The 19,503-nt window shown below is 43.0% G+C and overlaps 1 protein-coding gene across 9 annotated transcripts in view; it reads left to right on the top strand.

The window, feature by feature from the left end:
* Nucleotides 1–18,480, top strand: part of LOC109890964 (protein NDRG3-like) — a 62,676-nt gene extending 44,196 nt beyond the window's left edge. The window contains exons 1-15 of one of the 9 annotated variants that reach the window (XM_031824946.1): nt 3,019–3,386; nt 7,464–7,569; nt 8,098–8,281; nt 8,384–8,444; nt 9,136–9,222; nt 13,452–13,508; nt 13,676–13,779; nt 13,900–13,965; nt 14,065–14,116; nt 14,278–14,325; nt 14,424–14,459; nt 14,564–14,615; nt 15,034–15,059; nt 16,501–16,539; nt 17,106–18,480. In XM_031824946.1, coding sequence (XP_031680806.1) covers nt 3,336–3,386; nt 7,464–7,569; nt 8,098–8,281; nt 8,384–8,444; nt 9,136–9,222; nt 13,452–13,508; nt 13,676–13,779; nt 13,900–13,965; nt 14,065–14,116; nt 14,278–14,325; nt 14,424–14,459; nt 14,564–14,615; nt 15,034–15,056 — 927 coding nt within the window. In that variant the 5' untranslated portion in view covers nt 3,019–3,335 and the 3' untranslated portion in view covers nt 15,057–15,059; nt 16,501–16,539; nt 17,106–18,480. Of the gene's footprint in view, nt 1–2,991; nt 3,387–7,463; nt 8,282–8,383; nt 8,445–9,135; nt 9,223–13,451; nt 13,509–13,675; nt 13,966–14,064; nt 14,117–14,277; nt 14,326–14,423; nt 14,460–14,563; nt 14,616–15,033; nt 15,060–16,500; nt 16,540–17,105 lie in introns of those variants that run through there. The other 8 variants (XM_020483154.2, XM_020483153.2, XM_031824947.1 and 5 more) reach the window with 8 other exon arrangements.
* The last annotated feature ends 1,023 nt before the right edge of the window (nt 18,481–19,503 follow it).

The following is a 19,503-nucleotide window of genomic DNA, read 5'->3' as shown; positions in this document are numbered from 1 at the left end:
ATTTTACCAATTGAACAACATCTATTGCAGGATAAATCAATGTTAAAGTTTACATAGCTGGCCATATATGGATGTTACATTTTACTTTATGGGTTGGTTATGTAGACTTCTTCTAACCTATCACTTTCTATTACATATAATAATACGATTAAATTAGACTTTGGTTTTTATTGTCAAGATATATCAGAATTCCAGTCATTCCAATAAATGTTATAACCCTTGATCTTCAAGAATAGGACTTGGAAATATGGGAGTATAGATTAACCAAAACATTTTCCTGAGCATAACACCAAATGTAAGGGTTTATTAGCCAGCCCACCTCTGTTGTTTATGATTTTGTTGTCATGGAGGACTGATTGGGCTCATTGATTGGAGTATAAAATAAATGCTGCGCTCATGGAATGGCAGGCTTTGAGCACTACTGAAAAGGACTATTTACATGTGAAAAATGAATGCCATATGCTGCATTTGCTATAGGCCTATTGTTGACCTTTTTGTTGTTGACACTGTGATATCTTGATAATATGCAGCTGTTTAAAGGGCAAATCCACAGATGAAACAAAAACAAAACGGTTGCCACGCCTCTGTTTTGGTAAAAAGCTGAGAGATGGGCCTGGAAAAATTTCAGCACTCAATAGACAGAGCTAAAGATGGAAGGACTGACCATCCATGATATCAACATGATTATTTTAACCATGTTATGAGGCTAAACAGTGTTTGTTTACATTTACAATGTTTACAAATATTGGAGAAAAACAAGTTTTATATTTTAGTGTGACAGTTGAACTGAGCTCATGAGGCATAAGTTACATTCTTCAAAAATCTATGGATATACATTTATAAATACAAAAATGGATGTAGCAACTACAGATTGCCCCTTTAAGTCAATCAAAAGTGTGTGAGTCTGAGCATGTGTCCATTAGGACTATGGATTTATTGTTTTTATCTGCATGAATTAGATTGAGCAATAAAAGCCCCACTTTTCTCTCTTTATCCATATCACCGTGGACTACACCACTGCTGTCATCCTTACCTCCAAGCGTTTATTCAAGTTGGATCATCTTTGGATGCCGACAGCAGTCGCACCATTGGAAGACATAGCTTGGACTGTAGCCTACAAAAGCCTATTCTGGCTCTTTACCCGGGATCCATCAAACACATTTGGTGTGTCATCATAGTGGTCTCTAACTTGTGGTCAGACTCGCTCAGGTGGAACAAACTTAAACTTGCGCCTTTTTTTCAATGCTGATTTGAATGTCATTGAGAAAACAGAGAAGTGTCCAAGATTTTGTTTTCGTAAACATCCCTTCTGAATTTAAATGTAATCCTCAATAATCATCTAGTTTTTCAAAGGTATCTGTAATCTGATTACAATATTCTAGCTGGTAATGGATTACAGTTACCGTTTTTATTTATGATTAGTTACTCCCCAACCCTGCATGTACAATACAGAAGGCTTGCCTATGTTATATATATTTTTTTAAAGGCTTATATTAAAATGGAATTCAGATGTTGGTAAATGTAGTTGTGGTGAAAACAGTGCCGACGAAATAAATCAGTGTCCCCTGTGACTATCCCTGTCCTCTACTTTCTCCTCTGAGCGTCCGACCATCTGTCTGTCTCCTTGGAGGGGGTGGTTGGTGCTGAGACGACAGTGTCTGTATGACTCACAGGGAGGGAGAGGTGGCAGTATGACTGTCACTCTCACTGTGGTGCCTGAGAGACTTCAAAACAGTCGCGCCGAGTCTCGGTGATTGCATTCTAAAACACTGTGGGGAATTGGACAAAAGCAGACCGTAGTAAGAAATGTATGCCTGAATAAAAATGGTGGTGTTTATCAGTAAAAAAGACGTGTGCATCGCTGCTGTGCGCCTGTGTGCATGAGAGAGCAGATATTGATATCCTAGTGGGGTAATTTATTCCAGAGATGCACGCATCATCATCATCATCACCATTAGACCGGTCAACGTGTGTTTGTACAGTATATATGTATGTATGTATGTATGTGGCACCCCCCTGTGGGGCAGTAGTGGGAATCATTCATGTAGAGACGCGAGGTAGTGCGTTCCACCCAGCTCGCCTGGCGCTCCCTGTAGGTAGGTGGAGTTCACACTGTAGGACCAATAGAACACACAGTGAGTGTGCTGCTCCGCCCACTCGAACACATTCTATGTACGTTCCATTGGTCCCCTGGTGGAAACTCCACCCACCGGGCCAGCTGCTTCCTGCAGGTAATAGAGAAGAGAACATGACAAATCAACAGGTTATCAAGCTCAATAAGTAAATACATACGGTTCACACACACAGACACACACTCACAGTAGTGATATAGAGCAACGTGGATTGTTATTACAGTGTAACAGCCATTTTGTTAATCTCTCTTAGACACAAAGTGCTCATTTGCAGCCCATCACAGTGACGGTGCATTGGATTACCTTGGGGTCACAGCAGGTCGCATGATTGCAGGGTCGTTAGTGAATAAAATCAATATACTGAATGTCTTAATTACTGGAAAATCTGCTGTTACAAAACCATATTGGTGCATTGGAAGACTGAGCTCATATTGATATTCAATGCAGACCTTCTTCCCTCACTGTCTAGTCTGACACTCTGCGACAAGAAGAATGGATTTCGTCATCATGTATTAGCCTGGTTGCTCATTGATGACAGGTGTAGTGTTTAATCCAATTCCAGCCCATAAACTGACATTCAAGGTGATGCTCTGATAATTCAGCAGGATCAGACAGTGACTTTAGAGCGCAGCTGCTGAGCTGATGCAGAATACACTGGAAGGAAGGGGTCAGTAGTCAATGTCAGCATCCCTTCCTTTTTTCAGCACCCCTCTATCTCTCTCTGTGACGTCAGAGTGCTGCATGTCTCCACCCCAGCACCCTCTCCACTCCACTCCCCATCCATCCCCCGCCCCCTTTCCTCTGCTCTCTAGCCCAACCCCTTTCTACCCACCTGACCTGCTGAAATCCAATTAGAATTACCGGGACAAAGCCTTGGCCGCACAGACGCACTGTGCTTACCAAGCACAAACTGCAGTCTCACTCTCTCCTTCTCCCACTCTCTTTTCCTCTCTCTTCCCTCCTCTCTGTCCCTCTGCATCTTTTCCATCCCTCTCTTTCAAAATATTCACTCTTTCTCTCACTCCTATTTGTCTTTGTCTGTCTTTCGCTCTCTCCCTTCCCTCTTGCTGGTCTAACTTGTGCAGCGAGTCTCTATCTCCTCTCTTTCTCTCTCTCTCTCTTGCTCTCTCTCTCTCCACCCCTGCGCTGCCTCCCTCTCTCCCTCCCTCCTAGCAGCACACAGTCCTCTCCTGCGTGGGAAACATGTCAGCCATTCTGGACCTGGACCAGATCGCATGCTCTGGGAATGCAGTGGTGAGTGCGTCTAACTGACACACCTCGCTGGGTTTAGATTCAGGGTGCTGAGCCCCTGGCTCTCTGGGAGGGGCTGGACCCGGGCAGGACTCCCTGGCTGGTTGGCAGCACACCTGCCTGTCTGCCTAACTGCCTCCCCAGACAGACGGCTAAGCAGCTGAGACGTTTCAGTGTGCAGAGAGGCATTTGCGTGGGCGGACGTTTGTCTGCAGGAGAACACTAGATTTGTCTTGTTTGCGTGCACTTACTGTTGAGACTGTGTATTCGTTTGCGGGGAAGTGCGTGTTTGTGTGTGTGTGTGTTGTCAACAAAGACTTATGAATGTGTTCTTGTGTGTTGGTACATTTTAATGTGATGGCATGAAATATGCATGTGTATAAGTGTTCAGGAGTCTCAGCATACAGCATGGTAGGCGGGAGGATAGGCGGGAGGGTATGCGTATGTACCTGTCTGTGTGTGCACGTCTCTGGATGTACTCTATTTCTGTGTCTGTGTTTGCCAGATCGTGAAGAGAAAATAGCTGTTTTCTCTGTACATATCAGTGGTGACCGTGACCAGCTAGACAGGCCTTGTGATCCATGTGTGTGAACTGCAACAGTCTGACAGGGACCAGGAACTGATCTTTCACCCACATAACAACGACAGATTTGTTGAAGTCTGAAAGATATCACACGAGGCTAAATGTTTTTTACAGGCTAAATGTTTTTTTCAACCCCAAGACATAGACAGGTGTGTGTATCCTCTCCTCCCTCACCCTCTATATCATCTCCTCCTCCTCCCTCACCCTCTATATCATCTCCTCCTCCTCCCTCACCCTCTCTATCATCTCATCCTCCTCCCTCACCCTCTCTATCCTCTCCTCCTCCTCCCTCACCCTCTCTATCCTCTCCTCCTCCTCCCTCACCCTCTCTATCCTCTCCTCCTCCTCCCTCACCCTCTCTATCCTCTCCTCCTCCCTCACCCTCTCTATCCTCTCCTCCTCCCTCACCCTCTCTATCCTCTCCTCTTTCCTCACCCTCTCTATCCTCTCATTGTTCTCTCTTTTCCTTCTCTGTGTGACTTTGTTTCCATCTTTGGCAGATTCCTCTGGGTGTCTCTGCAGGGCACCTCTCTGTCCTTAGCCCTCCATTTGTTATAGATCATTATCAGCCGTCTTTGACGATACACAAATCCAAACCCCACATTAACATTCTCCTCCACATTCTATGAATTTGGTCTAAACCCCCATTAAAGAAGCATAGTTTCACTTTGGTAAAGGATAAAAGGGGTGCAGCCATTGCAGTGCTCACTCCTCTTCCCCCTCCCTCTTCAGGCCAGCAGCCCCGCCCCAGTTCTGTTTGCGTCTGAGGCTCAACTGCGGTGTGTGTGTGTAAAGAGAGAAAGATGAAGGAAAACAGACCGCATGCATGGCTTACTCCTACATCAATACAACCCAAAGACAAGGCTCTAAGCTAGAAGACTGGATCTGGGGCCTTGTTCAGATCATGGTGTTTATGATGAACCATTTTCTTCCTCTATGCCAAGAAAGCCACTCCCTTGTGTTTTTTAAAAATCATTGGGTCTCCTCTCCTCTGTCATCCTTTTATCGATCTTTAATCGCTCTTTCATGCTCAACTTATCTTCTCTCTTCTGTTCTATCATTCTGCCTCTTCTTCTTCTCACTCCATCAGCGGCCGCAGATTGTGTGTGTGTGTGTGTGTTTGTGCTCCATTTATTTGAACAATCGTTTTTATCTCACTCACGGTGTCCTTGTTGCTGTCCTTCTCTCAACCTGAAACACTCTCCTTTTGCAGCAACACAGAAGGGAGTGTTTCATTGTTAATAACAACAGGTCGTGCAGCAACACAGAAGGGAGTGTTTCATTGTTAATAACAACAGGTCGTGCAGCAACACAGAAGGGAGTGTTTCACTGTTAATAACAAGAGGTCGTGCAGCAACACAGAAGGGAGTGTTTCATTGTTAATAACAACAGGTCGTGCAGCAACACAGAAGGGAGTGTTTCATTGTTAATAACAACGGGTCGTGCAGCAACACAGAAGGGAGTGTTTCATTGTTAATAACAACAGGTCGTGCAGCAACACAGAAGGGAGTGTTTCATTGTTAATAACAACAGGTCGTGCAGCAACACAGAAGGGAGTGTTTCATTGTTAATAACAACAGGTCGTGCAGCAACACAGAAGGGAGTGTTTCATTGTTAATAACAACGGGTCGTGCAGCAACACAGAAGGGAGTGTTTCATTGTTAATAACAACGGGTCGTGCAGCAACACAGAAGGGAGTGTTTCATTGTTAATAACAACGGGTCGTGCAGCAACACAGAAGGGAGTGTTTCATTGTTAATAACAACAGGTCGTGCAGCAACACAGAAGGGAGTGTTTCATTGTTAATAACAACGGGTCGTGCAGCAACACAGAAGGGAGTGTTTCATTGTTAATAACAACGGGTCGTGCAGCAACACAGAAGGGAGTGTTTCATTGTTAATAACAACGGGTCGTGCTGCCTTCATCCTTTGACCATCGTGTAATTTCTGTGAGCTTCAAATACGTTCTTTGAATGCAGAGTGGTTTAAAGGGTCCTCTTCTTTTTCACAATACTTTGATATGGACAACATATAATACTAAAGACAGTAACCTGAGGAAAAGCCTTTTCCATTGTTCTCTGTTGCATGTGTCGCCATGTTTCTGTTCTGTGTTTGTCTTTGTCTCCACTCTGTGGGTGCCTGGCTGTTGATTAATGCATGTACCTGCCTCCGTGCATTTAAATGAAGTCTTAATCTGACTATAGTGAATGTTAAAGCATTGAAAATGGCTGGTATGTTTGGTTGAGATCTTAGACAGGGATACCGCTGCCCGGTCCTTGACCGGTAGGTTGAACCTTCACTTCCACCAGAGGAACTTTGAGTTCCACCATTCTCATTTCTTAAATGTTCAAATGGTTCCTGCTGCAGTGTTCCCAGCCCTGCCTCTGAGCAGAGGAGGCTCCTTTCGCTCTCTCTTAATTATTGCATGACCAGTGCGCCCTGAGACTAGGCAAGCTCTGTGACCACCACGACCTCATGCTCCTATACACACTCGCTCACACTCATACACTAACATGCTCAGATACCCAGTCCCAAGTCATGCCGTCCTTGTATGGTGTGAATTTAGAGAGGTACAGGATCGGTCTTTAGAAAGTGTGGAGGCACACCAGGGAATGACGCTGTTAATTCCTTGGTGTATTGCATCACTTCCTGTTTCAAGTCATGATATGTGATGAAGCTCAGAAAGATGGCAGTTTATTGCTGTCATATTTTTGGGCCTAATTTGCCCTGGTCAACCAGATTATTATCTGACTCGGTTACACTGAAAACCTTAATGCACAGACTTGGAATCCTAAAAAAATCATTCAGCATTTTATAGATGTCTCTGTCTCTGTGTAATTTTAGGGTTCAGTCTCTTGTTAAGAAAGGAAGCTATTTAGTGCAGAGAGAGGCATGGAGAAAAATGAAGGCAGTTTGAGTCTGAATTTGAATAGAAGAGGGCTAGTCCTCCCTTCAGTGGCAGCTTTCAATGGAGGCGATGACTCTGGATTTTTGCACAGTAATATTTGGGGTGGAGTGCATTTTAAAATCTCCCAAGAGAACCATCTGATCCTCTGCCCAGTGCGCACTCTCTGCTCCTCCTCGTCCCATCGGAGGGCTCTGGAAAGGAGACAGGAAGCTGTATAGTCTGTATGCATTCAATCATAAGGACTCACTCAGTATTGGATTGTCAATTTGTTTGGCTTTTTATGTCATTCTCATATCTGAGGAATGATGTAGTAAGCTGTAATTAGGATATGAATCCATAAATGTCCACATCCAACCCACTCCAGATCCCCTTACACAGACCCTGGGGCACTTGGTGTAGATTGAAAAAGATAAGAAAACAACAATACGGTGAAAATGTCCTCGACCTCAAGGGCCTAGGAGTCCGTTTGGAATTGGGCATATGTCGGTCTGGCCCCTCCCTATGTCGGTGGCTCCCTCACTACCTCCGTACTGTTCAGATCTGTCTACCAACGCCTTGACCTGTCTGTTTTCCTCTCTGATTGGCTGCAGGAGCATGATATTGAGACTCAGCATGGCGTGCTCCATGTGACCATGAGGGGCGTTCCCAAGGGCAACCGGCCAGTAATCCTCACCTACCATGACATCGGCCTCAATCGTGAGTGTGCAGATTAACCGTAATACTTTTATCTAAGACAATGTGTTTATAAACATGTAACATATCTTATATAAGTATTTCTTGTAAGTTTATGCCATGGATTTGTGTTTCATGTATGATAGGTTTGTGCCATTCTTGTGTATCTTATTTCTAGGTTTACTTAAGCAATAAGGCACGTGGGGCTGTGGTATATGGCCCATATATAAGAGCTGTTATAAGAGCTATATAAGAGCTATAAGAGCTATAAGAGCTGTTCTTAGGCATGACGCATCAGGGAATGCCTGAACACAGCCCTTAGCCGTGGTATATTGGCAAATATCACAAACCCCAGAGGTGCCTTATTGCTATTATAAACTGGTTACCAACGTAATTAAAGATGTCAATGTTTTGTCGTACCCATGGTATATGGTCTGATGTACCACGGCTATCAGCCAATCAGCATTCAGGGCTCGAACCACCCAGTTTCTAATTCTTCATATCTAATGAATGGGTTTGCATTACTATCCTTTTGGTCCCCTCTCTGTGCAGATAAGTCATGCTTCAACACGCTGTTTAACTTTGAGGACATGCAAGAGATCACGCAGCACTTTGCTGTGGTTCACGTGGACGCCCCCGGACAGCAGGAGGCGGCAGCACCCTTCCCCACCGGGTACCAGTACCCGACCATGGACGAACTGTCTGAGATGCTGCCCTCGGTTATGACTCAGCTCAAGTGAGTGACATGGATATTGATCACTTGGCTTGTTCAGGTTGTGATGGATTAACCAGTGGAAGTTGGTGTTGCTGAGTGTGATGTATTTCCTCATGTCCACAGGGTGAACAGTGTGATTGGGATTGGCGTGGGAGCAGGAGCCTACATCCTATCCCGGTTTGCTGTAAGTCTACTTAACACTTGACAACAGCTCTGTCATCCAATGTCTATTCTCTTTTTCCCGAAATCACCTGTCTCTCTCAGTTCATCTCTGTGTGGACTATTACAGCTTCCTCTACAGTCTGAACACCCAACTCACACAGCAGCGTTTCACCAGTCCTCTTGTCTATTATAAACCGTGCCATTCTGAGGGGGGTGAATCACCTTGCTATTCACTCGCCATCTCTTGTGTTCTTTTTCTTTCTGCGCTCAATGCCTGGCTTATTTTAGCTCTGCTGTATTCTCTGAGTGAGTGTGAGTAATATATATATAGTCTGGAGGATTTAGGAATCACAGTGTTTGATGTTTCTCTGGGGGTCTGCTCAACATTTATTTTCAAATTCCACCAATTAGGGGTTGGAGTGAAATGGAAACAAGGTAGCTAGATTGGTAACAACTGTCGTTGCATTTGATGTTAACATGTAGTTTCGGGTAACCAGCATCTCAGCCGCCTCTGTTGATACATCTGGCCTTTCTTGAAAATGACAAATGTTTGTAGCATTCTGAATGCAGTTTTAACGCCAATCACCACACTCCCTGAGATGTTCATCATCATCTTCATTCCTTTCTTACTATACTAAGTATGAAGACTGGAATGATGCTATGCTGCTTCACCTCGTGTTGGGGGGCTGATATGTTGTTCCTCTCGCCTGCAGCTGAACAACCCTACTCTGGTAGAGGGCCTGGTTCTGATCAACGTGGATCCGTGTGCCGAGGGATGGATCGACTGGGCTGCCTCCAAGGTCAGTAGTCCTCAAACCAATCACCCGTATTTACAGACCAAGACATTTGAAGTCAGTTCAGAAGAAATTATTATTTTACAATGACTGCCTACCCCAGCCAAACCCTCCCCTAACCCGGACGACGCTGGGCCAATTGTGCGCCACCCGATGGGACTCCCGAGCCAGGTGTGATATAGCCCGGGATCGAACCAGGTTCTTTAGTGACGCCTCTAGCACTGAGATGCTGTGCCTTAGACCGCTGTGCTACTCGAGAGCCCCCCAGTTCTCTTGAGATAATCTCCTTTTATGCACTCTGGACATGTTTTGGTAGTACCCAACTCGCTAACGACCATCAGGTTGAAAATCACATCAGCCACTTATCATCAAAACAGTATCATGCTTTTAAAACTCACCTTACTGATCAATTTGAAGAAAGAAGTTCAACGGCAGGTTGAAACTAAGTGGAAAACATGGTTGTTGTGGATGTTGTTTCAAAGCCTTATGCAACTAAATTGACAGTGCTTTCTAAGGTGATTCCTTCAAATAGTAAAGCTTATGCATACTCATAGGCTAATGAGGCCAAGCCTGAAAAAATAAATAAACTTAATAAAAATGATGATTGTGCCATTATACAATACATAGCGTATCACATATTACCTATGGCAGAAAAACATAAATGCTCTAGCCTCTACTCCAAAATTAAACAAATTTGAGTAATCGCCTTTGAGTGGAGACTGTATTATTATTCATACTGGATGGACTGGTTGCCACATAGCTCTAAATCTAGCATATAGGGCCTGTTTCAAATGATCACTTTTACGCTCAACAAAGCAGCTTCGCTCTAGAATGGGAGAAATATCCTTTCTATTTAAGTAGAGCATTGGACTAGTAACCGGAAGGTTGCAAGGCAGTTAACCCACTGTTCTTAAGCCGTCATTGGAAAATAAGAATTTGTTCTTAACTGACTTGCCTGGTTAAATAAAGGTAAAAAATAAAAAGTAAAATACTTCTTACTATAAAATCATACAAATATATGATTTGGCATCAAATCAAATCAAATACACATATTTAGCAGGGTGGAGCAAAATGCTTGTGTTCCTAGCTCCAACAGTGCAGTAGTATCTAACAATGCACAACAATACACACAAATCTAAAGTAAAATTATGAAATTAAGAAATGTTTAAATATTAGGACGAGCAATGTTGGAGTGGCATTGACTAAAATACAGTAGAATAGAATACAGTATATACATATGAAATTAGTAAAGCAGTATGTAAACATTATTAACCTGTTGCGACGAGCAATCCCGTATCCGGGATCCTATTTATAGCCTCAAGCTCATTACCATAACGCAACGTTAACTATTCATGAAAATCGCAAATGAAATGAAATAAATATATTTGCTCTCAAGCTTAGCCTTTTGTTAACAACACTGTCATCTCAGATTTTCAAAATATGCTTTTGAACCATAGCTAAACAAGCATTTGTGTAAGAGTATTGATAGCCTAGCATAGCATTAAGCCTAGCATTCAGCATGCAACATTTTCACAAAAACAAGAAAAGCATTCTAATAAAATAATTTACCTTTGAAGAACTTCAGATGTTTTCAATGAGGAGACTCTCAGTTAGATAGCAAATGTTCAGTTTTTCCAAAAATATTATTTGTGTAGGAGAAATCGCTCCGTTTTGTTCATCACGTTTGGCTACGAAAAAAACCTGTATCCAGGAGTGTAATTATCGCTGCAAGCTCATTAGCATAACGCAACGTTAACTATTCATGAAAATCGCAAATGAAATTAAATAAATATATTAGCTCTCAAGCTTAGCCTTTTGTTAACAACACTGTCATCTCAGATTTTCAAAATATGCTTTTGAACCATAGCTAAACAAGCATTTGTGTAAGAGTATTGATAGCCTAGCATAGCATTAAGCCTAGCATTCAGCATGCAACATTTTCACAAAAACAAGAAAAGCATTCAAATAAATTCATTTACATTTGAAGAACTTCAGATGTTTTCAATGAGGAGACTCTCAGTTAGATAGCAAATGTTCAGTTTTTCCAAAATATTATTTGTGTAGGACAAATCGCTCCGTTTTGTTCATCACGTTTGGGTAAGAAAAAAACTGAAAATTAAGTCATTACAACGCACTTTTTCCCAAATTAACTCCATAATATCGACAGAAACATGGCAAACGTTGTTTAGAATCAATCCTCAAGGTGTTTGTCACATATCTATCGATGATAAATCATTCGTGGCAGTTGACTTTCTCCTCTGAAGAAAATGGAACGCGCATGAACCTGGAGATTACGCAATAATTTCGACGGAGGACACCGGGCGGATACCTGGTAAATGTAGTCTCGTATGGTCAATCTTCCAATGATATGCCTACAAATACGTCACAATGCTGCAGACACCTTGGGGAAACGACAGAAAGTGCAGGCTCATTCCTGGCGCATTCACAGCCATATAAGGAGACATTGGAACACAGGGCATTCAAAATCTGGACCATTTCCTGTATGAAATTTCATCTTGGTTTCGCCTGTAGCATTAGTTCTGGGGCACTCACAGATAATATCTTTGCAGTTTTGGAAACGTCAGAGTTTTTTCTTTCCAAAGCTGTCAATTACATGCATAGTCGAGCATCTTTTCGTGACAAAATATCTTGTTTAAAACGGGAACGTTTTTTATCCAAAAATTAAAAGAGCGCCCTCTATCTCGAAGAAGTGACTAGTGTTCCATTATTAAAGTAACCAGTGATTCCATGTCTATGTATATGGAGCAGCAGCCTCTAAGGGGCAGAGTTGAGTAACCGGGTGGTAGCCAGCTAGTGATGGCTATTTAACAGTCTGATGGCCTTGAGATATAAGCTGTTTTCCAGTCTCTCTGTCCCAGCTTTGATGCACCTGTACTGACCTTGCCTTCTGGATGGTAGTGGGGTGAACAGGCAGTGGCTTGGGTGGTTGTTGTCCTTGATGATCTTTTTGGCCTTCCTGTGACATCGGGTGCTGAAGGTGTCCTGGAGGGCAGACAGTTTGCCCCCGGTGGTGCGTTGTGCAGACTGCACCACCCTCTGGAGAGCCCTGCGGTTGCGGGGCACAGCCTGATAGGATGCTCTCAATTGTGCATCTGTAAGAGTCTGTGAGGGTCTTAGGGGCCAAGCCAAATTTCTTCATCCTACTGAGGTTGAAGAGGCACTGTTGTGCGGGTGGACCATTTCAGATTGTCAGTCATTTTTATTTATTTTTAATTTTTTACCTTTATTTAACCAGGCAAGTCAGTTAAGAACAAATTCTTATTTTCAACGACTGCTTAGGAACAGTGGGTTAACAGCCTTGTAACCTTCCGGTTACTAGTCCAATGCTCTAACCACTAGGCTACCCTGCTGCCCCAGAAAATGTGTATGCCGGGTCCATTTTATTAATTGTTCAGCAGTCATATGGCTTGGGGGTAGAAGCTGTTAAGGAGCCTTTTGGTCCCACACTTGCCATGCGGTGGCAGAGAGAACAGTCTATGACTTGGGTGACTGGATCTTTAACAATTTTTTGACACCGCCTAGTATATAGGTCCTGGATGTCAGGAAGCTTGGCCCCAGTGATGTACTTGGCTGTACGCAGTACCCTCTGTAGTGCCTTACGGTCGGATGCTGAGCAGTTGCCATACCAGGCAGTGATGCAACCGGCCAGGATGCTCTCAATGGTGCAACCTTTTGAGGATCTGGCGACCCATGCCAAATCTTTTCAGTCTCCTGAGGGGGGAAAGGTGTTATTGTGCCCTCTTCACAACTGTCTTGGTATGTTTGGACCATGATAGTTTGTTGGTGATGTGGACACAAAGGAACTTGAAACTCGACCCGCTCCACTACAGCCCCGTCGATGTTAATGCCTGTTCGGCCCGCCTTTTCCTGTAGTCCACAATCAGCTCCTTTGTCTTACTCACATTGAGTGAGAAGTTGTTGTCCTGGCGCCACACTGCCAGGTCTCTGACCTCCTCACTATAAGCTGTCTCATCATTGTCGGTGATCAGGCCTACCACTGTTGTGTCGTCAGAAAACTTAATGATGGTGTTGGAGCCATGCAGTCGTGGGTGAACAGGTAGTACAGGTAGTACATGCTAAATGTTTATGTTAATTAACGGTTAATTACCGTTGAGACCGGCAGACTTTTTTGCATGACAATAACCGTCTGACAAAATGTCAAAATGTCCTAGCTATGTATTACTTAGACATTGTCCTGTTGTTTTTCTCTTCAGCTCTCTGGATGGACTAGTAACATCGTGGACACAGTGATGGCTCACCACTTCAGCACTGTGAGTATGATGGGTTGGCATCTGCCCATCTTTGAGTTCCGTTCACCTTTTGATAATATTCAAAAAACTAACCTGGTTTGAAATATTTGTATATAAAAGTGATCGAAGATGACGTCATGATACCATCCACACACACAGCCATACTGATGCCTTGTGTGTTCCTCTAGGATGAGCTAACAGACAACCAAGAGCTGATCCAGACCTACCGCCTTCACATCGCCCAGGACATCAATCAGGACAACCTGGCCCTCTTCTGTGCCTCCTACAACGGGTACGCTAGGCAGGAGTGGAGATGGGGCAGGGATCCACTCCTGCCCAAGGTACTCGCTGACTTTACTACTGACTTACTAAGCGTGGCTTTAACCTTTTTTTCTCTTTTTTTCAATGACAGTCGTCGGGATCTGGAAATCGAGAGGCCAGTCATTGGTCTGAATGAGGAGACAGTGAACACACTGACGTGAGTTTGAAAGTTTGAACTGACGTGTTTTCAACAGTATGCTCAAGCGAACCTGTTGTAACTCACAGTGCTTATGGAAACTACTCTCTTCCCCTCCAGGTGCCCTTCTCTGTTGGTGGTTGGAGACACATCTCCTGCAGTGGAGGCAGTGGTGAGTTAGTTAAAGGTGGTGGTTGTTTAGCTTCTGACTATGGATCGTTCGCTTCTACATGCTTGTGTGTATATATAGTAGGATGATGGAACTAAATGTTGAAAATCAGTTCCTTTATGTGATTAAGTTTTGTCCACTAACACTCTTTAACCTTGTTTCAGGTGGAGTGCAATTCCAGGTTAAATCCAACGAAGACTACACTGTTTAAGGTGAGGTGAAGCAGGACATCCTGTGTATGTCATGCATAAAAATTTGATGCTAAGCTATTGCATGTGTAGTGACTCAAAGGTTCCCTCTCTCTCTGTAGATGGCTGATTGTGGAGGCTTGCCTCAGGTTGTGCAGGTGAGGTTTGAGCTTCTGAAATGCTGTTATTATGTCCTTGTGTGTGTTTTTTATGTCATTTTTTATTTACATTGATGACTAACTTACTGTCGTCTCCTCAATAGCCTGGGAAACTGGCAGAGGCCTTCAAGTACTTTGTTCAGGGTATGGGTTATAGTAAGTACACAACTCTTACTTTTCTTTATAAATGTGTGATCTCAATAACCACTCCTTTCTAGCATACTTAAAAAATAAATAATGTCTCTGGACACTTGTCTCTGGCCACTGGTAACTGTTTGCTTACCTTGGAATTTGACTCTTGAGTATTGATTATCCACTAACAAGCTGTTGTACGTCTTTGTGGTTAACATATGTGTTCTGAACGTATTTCCTGTTGACGTGAGCAAAATAACAACTGTTGCTGAAATGAGTATTGTTTTCATTACGGTTTCCCATGAGCCTATGCCAGACCCCCTCCTGGGTTTGGAGTGCAGCCAGTTGTGTCTGAAAGGACCCTCTTTTTGTCACACTGGTCACGGAGGAGGCCGCTCCTCACGTCTCACAGCTAACGTCATTTCCTCTTTCATCTTTGCAGTGTTGACTAGCCTCGGTTCTTAGTAGGTGAGAAACAGTGCTTGTAGCATGAATGACGAGCAACAAAGATGTTCTGAACAGCAATTGACTTCCTGTTCAATTCTGCGTGGGAGAGACTCTCTTGCCTTGTGTGTTTTTGTTTTCTAACCAAATTGTTTAAGATTGCAGCTCTTCCTGTGACACAAAGCAAAGGCTTCTCTGTTTTCACCTCTCACCTTTCACCAGCACAGCATTTCTATGGTACTAGGCTCTTCTGTTTCCTCCCCCAGTCCTCCTCAGTGGGAGTGTTGCATGCAGCCCCAGGTGTCACTGTGTGAGAGGAGAATTGTAGAGTGGAGGTGAAGGCCATGCAGCACAGAGTCACTCCCTGCAGAGGCACAGCCAGAAGAGGACTGGCCACCCCTCAGAGCCTGGTTTCTCTCTAGGTTTATTCCTAGGTTCCCGCCTTTCTAGGGAGTTTTTTCTAGCCGTTGTGCTTCTGCATCTGCATTGCTTGTTGTTTAGGGTTTTAGGCTGAGTTTCTGTAGAAGCATTTTGTGACATCTGCTGATGTGAAAGGGCTTTATAAAAACATTTGATTGATGATTAGATTAGGACATTTCACTGTCAGATTAGAGTTGATTAAAGCCTCTTCTCATAGTCATCTATGAGATATGTTCTACTGCACGCAGAGGCCGAAACGTCAGCAAAGCGAGGTTAGTTTGAAGCAGCATAGTTTTACGTTTCAAGTCTGTTTTCTTCGACAGCGAGAGCGTTGCAGAGACATAGATGCACAGGAATAAGCACATAATATCAAATATACATTCGTAAGTTATCTTAATAATCCTAAACCTAAGTAGTGAAATAGCTCAAATCACCTGACACACATTGAAAGAAATGGTATCACATTTTAGGCTTGTATTAAAAACACCGATCAGTTGACACAGTTGTTGATGTAACTAGCTACTTCAAACCATTTAAATTACAGCAACTTTGTTGGAGAGGCTGCAAGAATATCCTCCTATTATGAAGTTTGGCTGAATGAAAATAAATCTTCCCATTATGAAATAAATACTTTTTTTCCCCGATAGGGTATGGACTCTATGCCATGACTCTATGCCATGACATTAACGCATCTCGTCACGATCCCAGTGCAGCACCCTGTAAACCACGTTGACAGATGTATGAGGGTACACTCTCGTCACAGTGTTGGTGTTGTTTTGCTGTAAGGGCCCGTTGAGTATTGGCCAAAATTCTGCTTTGTCTCGTTTGGGATATCCCTGTCTCTGCCCTACCCCAGAATCAGACAGGAAGAACACATCTGGTTTTTTTTGGGGGGGGGGGGTTGTCTTTCTGGTATACAGCAGCTGTCTTTTCCTTCAAAATGACTTCTATTCATTACCTCAACCTTCATAAACTTTATTCCCGTCCAATACGTTCTCCTTTCTTCTTTTTTCAATCCTTTCCTCAACTCCATCAATGCTAACAGTTCCCTACATTCTTCTCAGTCACCTGAGCAACGAATCAGGTACCAGGTGTTAAAGCAGTAGCAGTTTTAGACCAGTTGGCCAAATACCAGCCTCCATTCAACCTAACACACATTTCATGAATGTCAATGTATGCTCAGAAAGTCCATTTAACGTCATATTATTGGTCATTTCGGTCATTTGTATTGTTCAATTAAGTGGAGAACCGTCTGCATACTTTGACATTTGTTTAAGTGGTAATGTGGCTCCTTTAAGCATGAAACTCATGTTAGATTTTTTACTATTGTTGCACATGGTGCTAGTTTTGCTTCATTTTGCCTTTATCAATTTCTTTCAGTGCTTTATGCTATTATTGTATTGCCTTTTTTACAAGACATGCTTGTCAGAGTCTTTGGCTTGCATAGTGTATTGTGTCTGGTACTGAAGTCTTTAAAAAAAATTGGTCCCTTTATTTCCTCAGATTTGTCTGCATGGTGAATGTCTGCAGTATTTGTATGATTTCTTGATGTGATTCCCTAACAGAGGGAACACATCATAATGCTTCCTGCATTGCATGAAGTGCTCTACATTGTGACTGGCATGTTAACACTCCTGTGTTGTGTCGTAGTGCCCACGGCTGGAATGAGTCGTCTGGTCCGATCCCGCACCACCTCCTCCTCCAGCATCACCTCCATGGACAGCATCCGCAGCCGCAACCTCAACAGCCTGCTGGAGAGAGCCAACACCACTGGGGGCCTGGACAACCAGCCTGGGCCCCAGACCATGGAGGTCTCCTGCTAAATCGTCCCATCTCTCCCTCACTCCACATAGGGTAGCCGCCCTCACCGGTGGCCCTCTCTTCCTCCAGTAACTTATGTCTCCCAGTCTCTCCTACCCTGCTCCGAAGCTACTCAATGCCAGGGTGTTCAGTGATGAATTGTGTGATAAATATGAGAATATATACAAATGAAGATTAAATATAATACTGTATACATGTCAAACTTCGAGCCACAAGCTGAGGGGACAAAATAAAGGATGAATCAGATATACTGTATACTCCAAGGGTCTAGATGGTACGATCCCCCACCCAACTGTTTCTCATCATTTCATATGTATGCATGTGTCTTGTGCAAGTGAATCTGGAGACTTGTTCTCCCGGTTTCAATTATTGTATGTCCCTCCTTTGTTCCGATTGTTGCCTTTCACATCTGTTATTTATTCCCCATGTGTCTGTGTGTATCGGATCAGTTCCTCAGCACAGGAGGGGTTGAAGAGTCCCATCTCTCACACCCGCTGTAGTCCAAACACACATTCCTCTTCCTTCTCTTATACTATGATCTAGAACACATTTACACTTAACCTTCATTCATTGCACATATTTAGACACATATTTTTTAATGTTGTGAACTGTGAACACACGCCTCCTTTGATTGTGTGGCATAGTGTAGATGTGTGTTTTCCTGTACTGTACCTTGCTGCACTGCTCTGCTCTGCCGAGTCACTCCATTCACACTGTAGAATGATCACTCATGCTGGGTGCAAACACAAGATTCATGACTTCCTGTACATTTCTCTGCATTGTGTTGTTTTCCATATGGCAGGTTATACTGGTCCAAATGACAGAATGAATGCACTGTGTTTTGGTTGTTCTAGAACATTATACTTGCTTTTTAGGAATATGCAAAAATGTAAAGAAATTCAATGGGAAAGAACCGTGGGCCAATGTGATTGTCTAGATTCAATCACTTCTCCTTTCATCTGTGTGTTAAAAATGTTTATTTTGTAATTGATGTCGTCTTTTTATGTTTTACATTTTTGTTTTTATAGTCTGTTCACTCATCGCTTGAGTAGACATACACAATGAATAACAACTTAACAAGCCTGTTATAATGTGGAAATATGTTCAGTCTTCACTGCAGGGCCCAGTGGTGCTTATCACGGTCTGCCAATACAACTCATTTATACTACTAAACTACTAAATAAAGCTAGAAGATGTAAAATGGGCCCTTGGTTTGTGGTCATATCTTCAAGTGTTTCCACTGCGCACACAAACACATACGCCAGCAAATCTATCAAATAATTGCAAAGGTTTGAGAAAAATAATCAATGTTCTGCATTTCAGACTAAAATAGTTGACACCTTTCAGCTTTGTCTTGGCAGAAGACTTAAAGGAATATGGTCAGTAGTTTCCAACCGCATATGTGAGCTTTTTCTCTCACTCTTACATCGGTTGACCTCAAACTGCATGTAAACGGTGAGGGCAGGCTATTTTTAGCTTGCTCTAAAAATAAAGTAGAACGGTCAGCTATGCCCTAGCTCAGATAAGGTTCTCTGAAGTTTGCTTTTCCATTTCAGCTAACCACTGAGAGCGCAAACATGTAGTACATCTGATTTCTGCATCTCACCAAGACGTTACCATCTGAGTGCATCAGGTCTTAATCAGTTGGCTATAGGTCAAGGCAAAATAGATTATCATCCTTTGTGAGTCAGATCCTCTCCTCCTATCTGATGACCAACAGTCTATATGGAAAGTATTAATTCCCATTTGATTTATTCCACATTTTGTTGTGATACAACCTGAATTTAAAATGGATTAAATGTATTTATTTTTCTCACCAATCCACACACAATACTCCGTAATGACAAAGTGAAACATTTAGCAAATTGATTGAAAATTAAATACAGAAATATGTCATTTCTACTGAACAAAAATATAAACGCAACAATTTCAACGATTTTACCGAGTTACAGTTCATATAAGTATATCAGTCAATTGAAATGAATTCATTAGGCCCTAATCTATGGATTTCACTTGACTGGGCAGATGCCCATTTGCGAGCCATGCCTAGCCAATCAGAATGAGTTTTTCCCCACAAAAAGGGCTTTATTATGGACAGAAATACTCCTCAGTTTCATCGGCTGGCTGGTCTCAGACAATCCCGCAGGTGAAGAAGCCGGATGTGTATGTCCTGGGCTGGCGTGGTTACACGTGGTCTGCAATTGTCTAAAAACCTGTTTTTGCTTTG

Source organism: Oncorhynchus kisutch, linkage group LG5 (genome assembly GCF_002021735.2).
Source record: "Oncorhynchus kisutch isolate 150728-3 linkage group LG5, Okis_V2, whole genome shotgun sequence".
In the NCBI taxonomy this organism is placed as follows: Eukaryota; Metazoa; Chordata; class Actinopteri; order Salmoniformes; family Salmonidae; genus Oncorhynchus; species Oncorhynchus kisutch.
The sequence above is the reverse complement of the archived record's forward strand: the minus strand, read 5'-3'. Positions and strand labels throughout refer to the sequence as shown.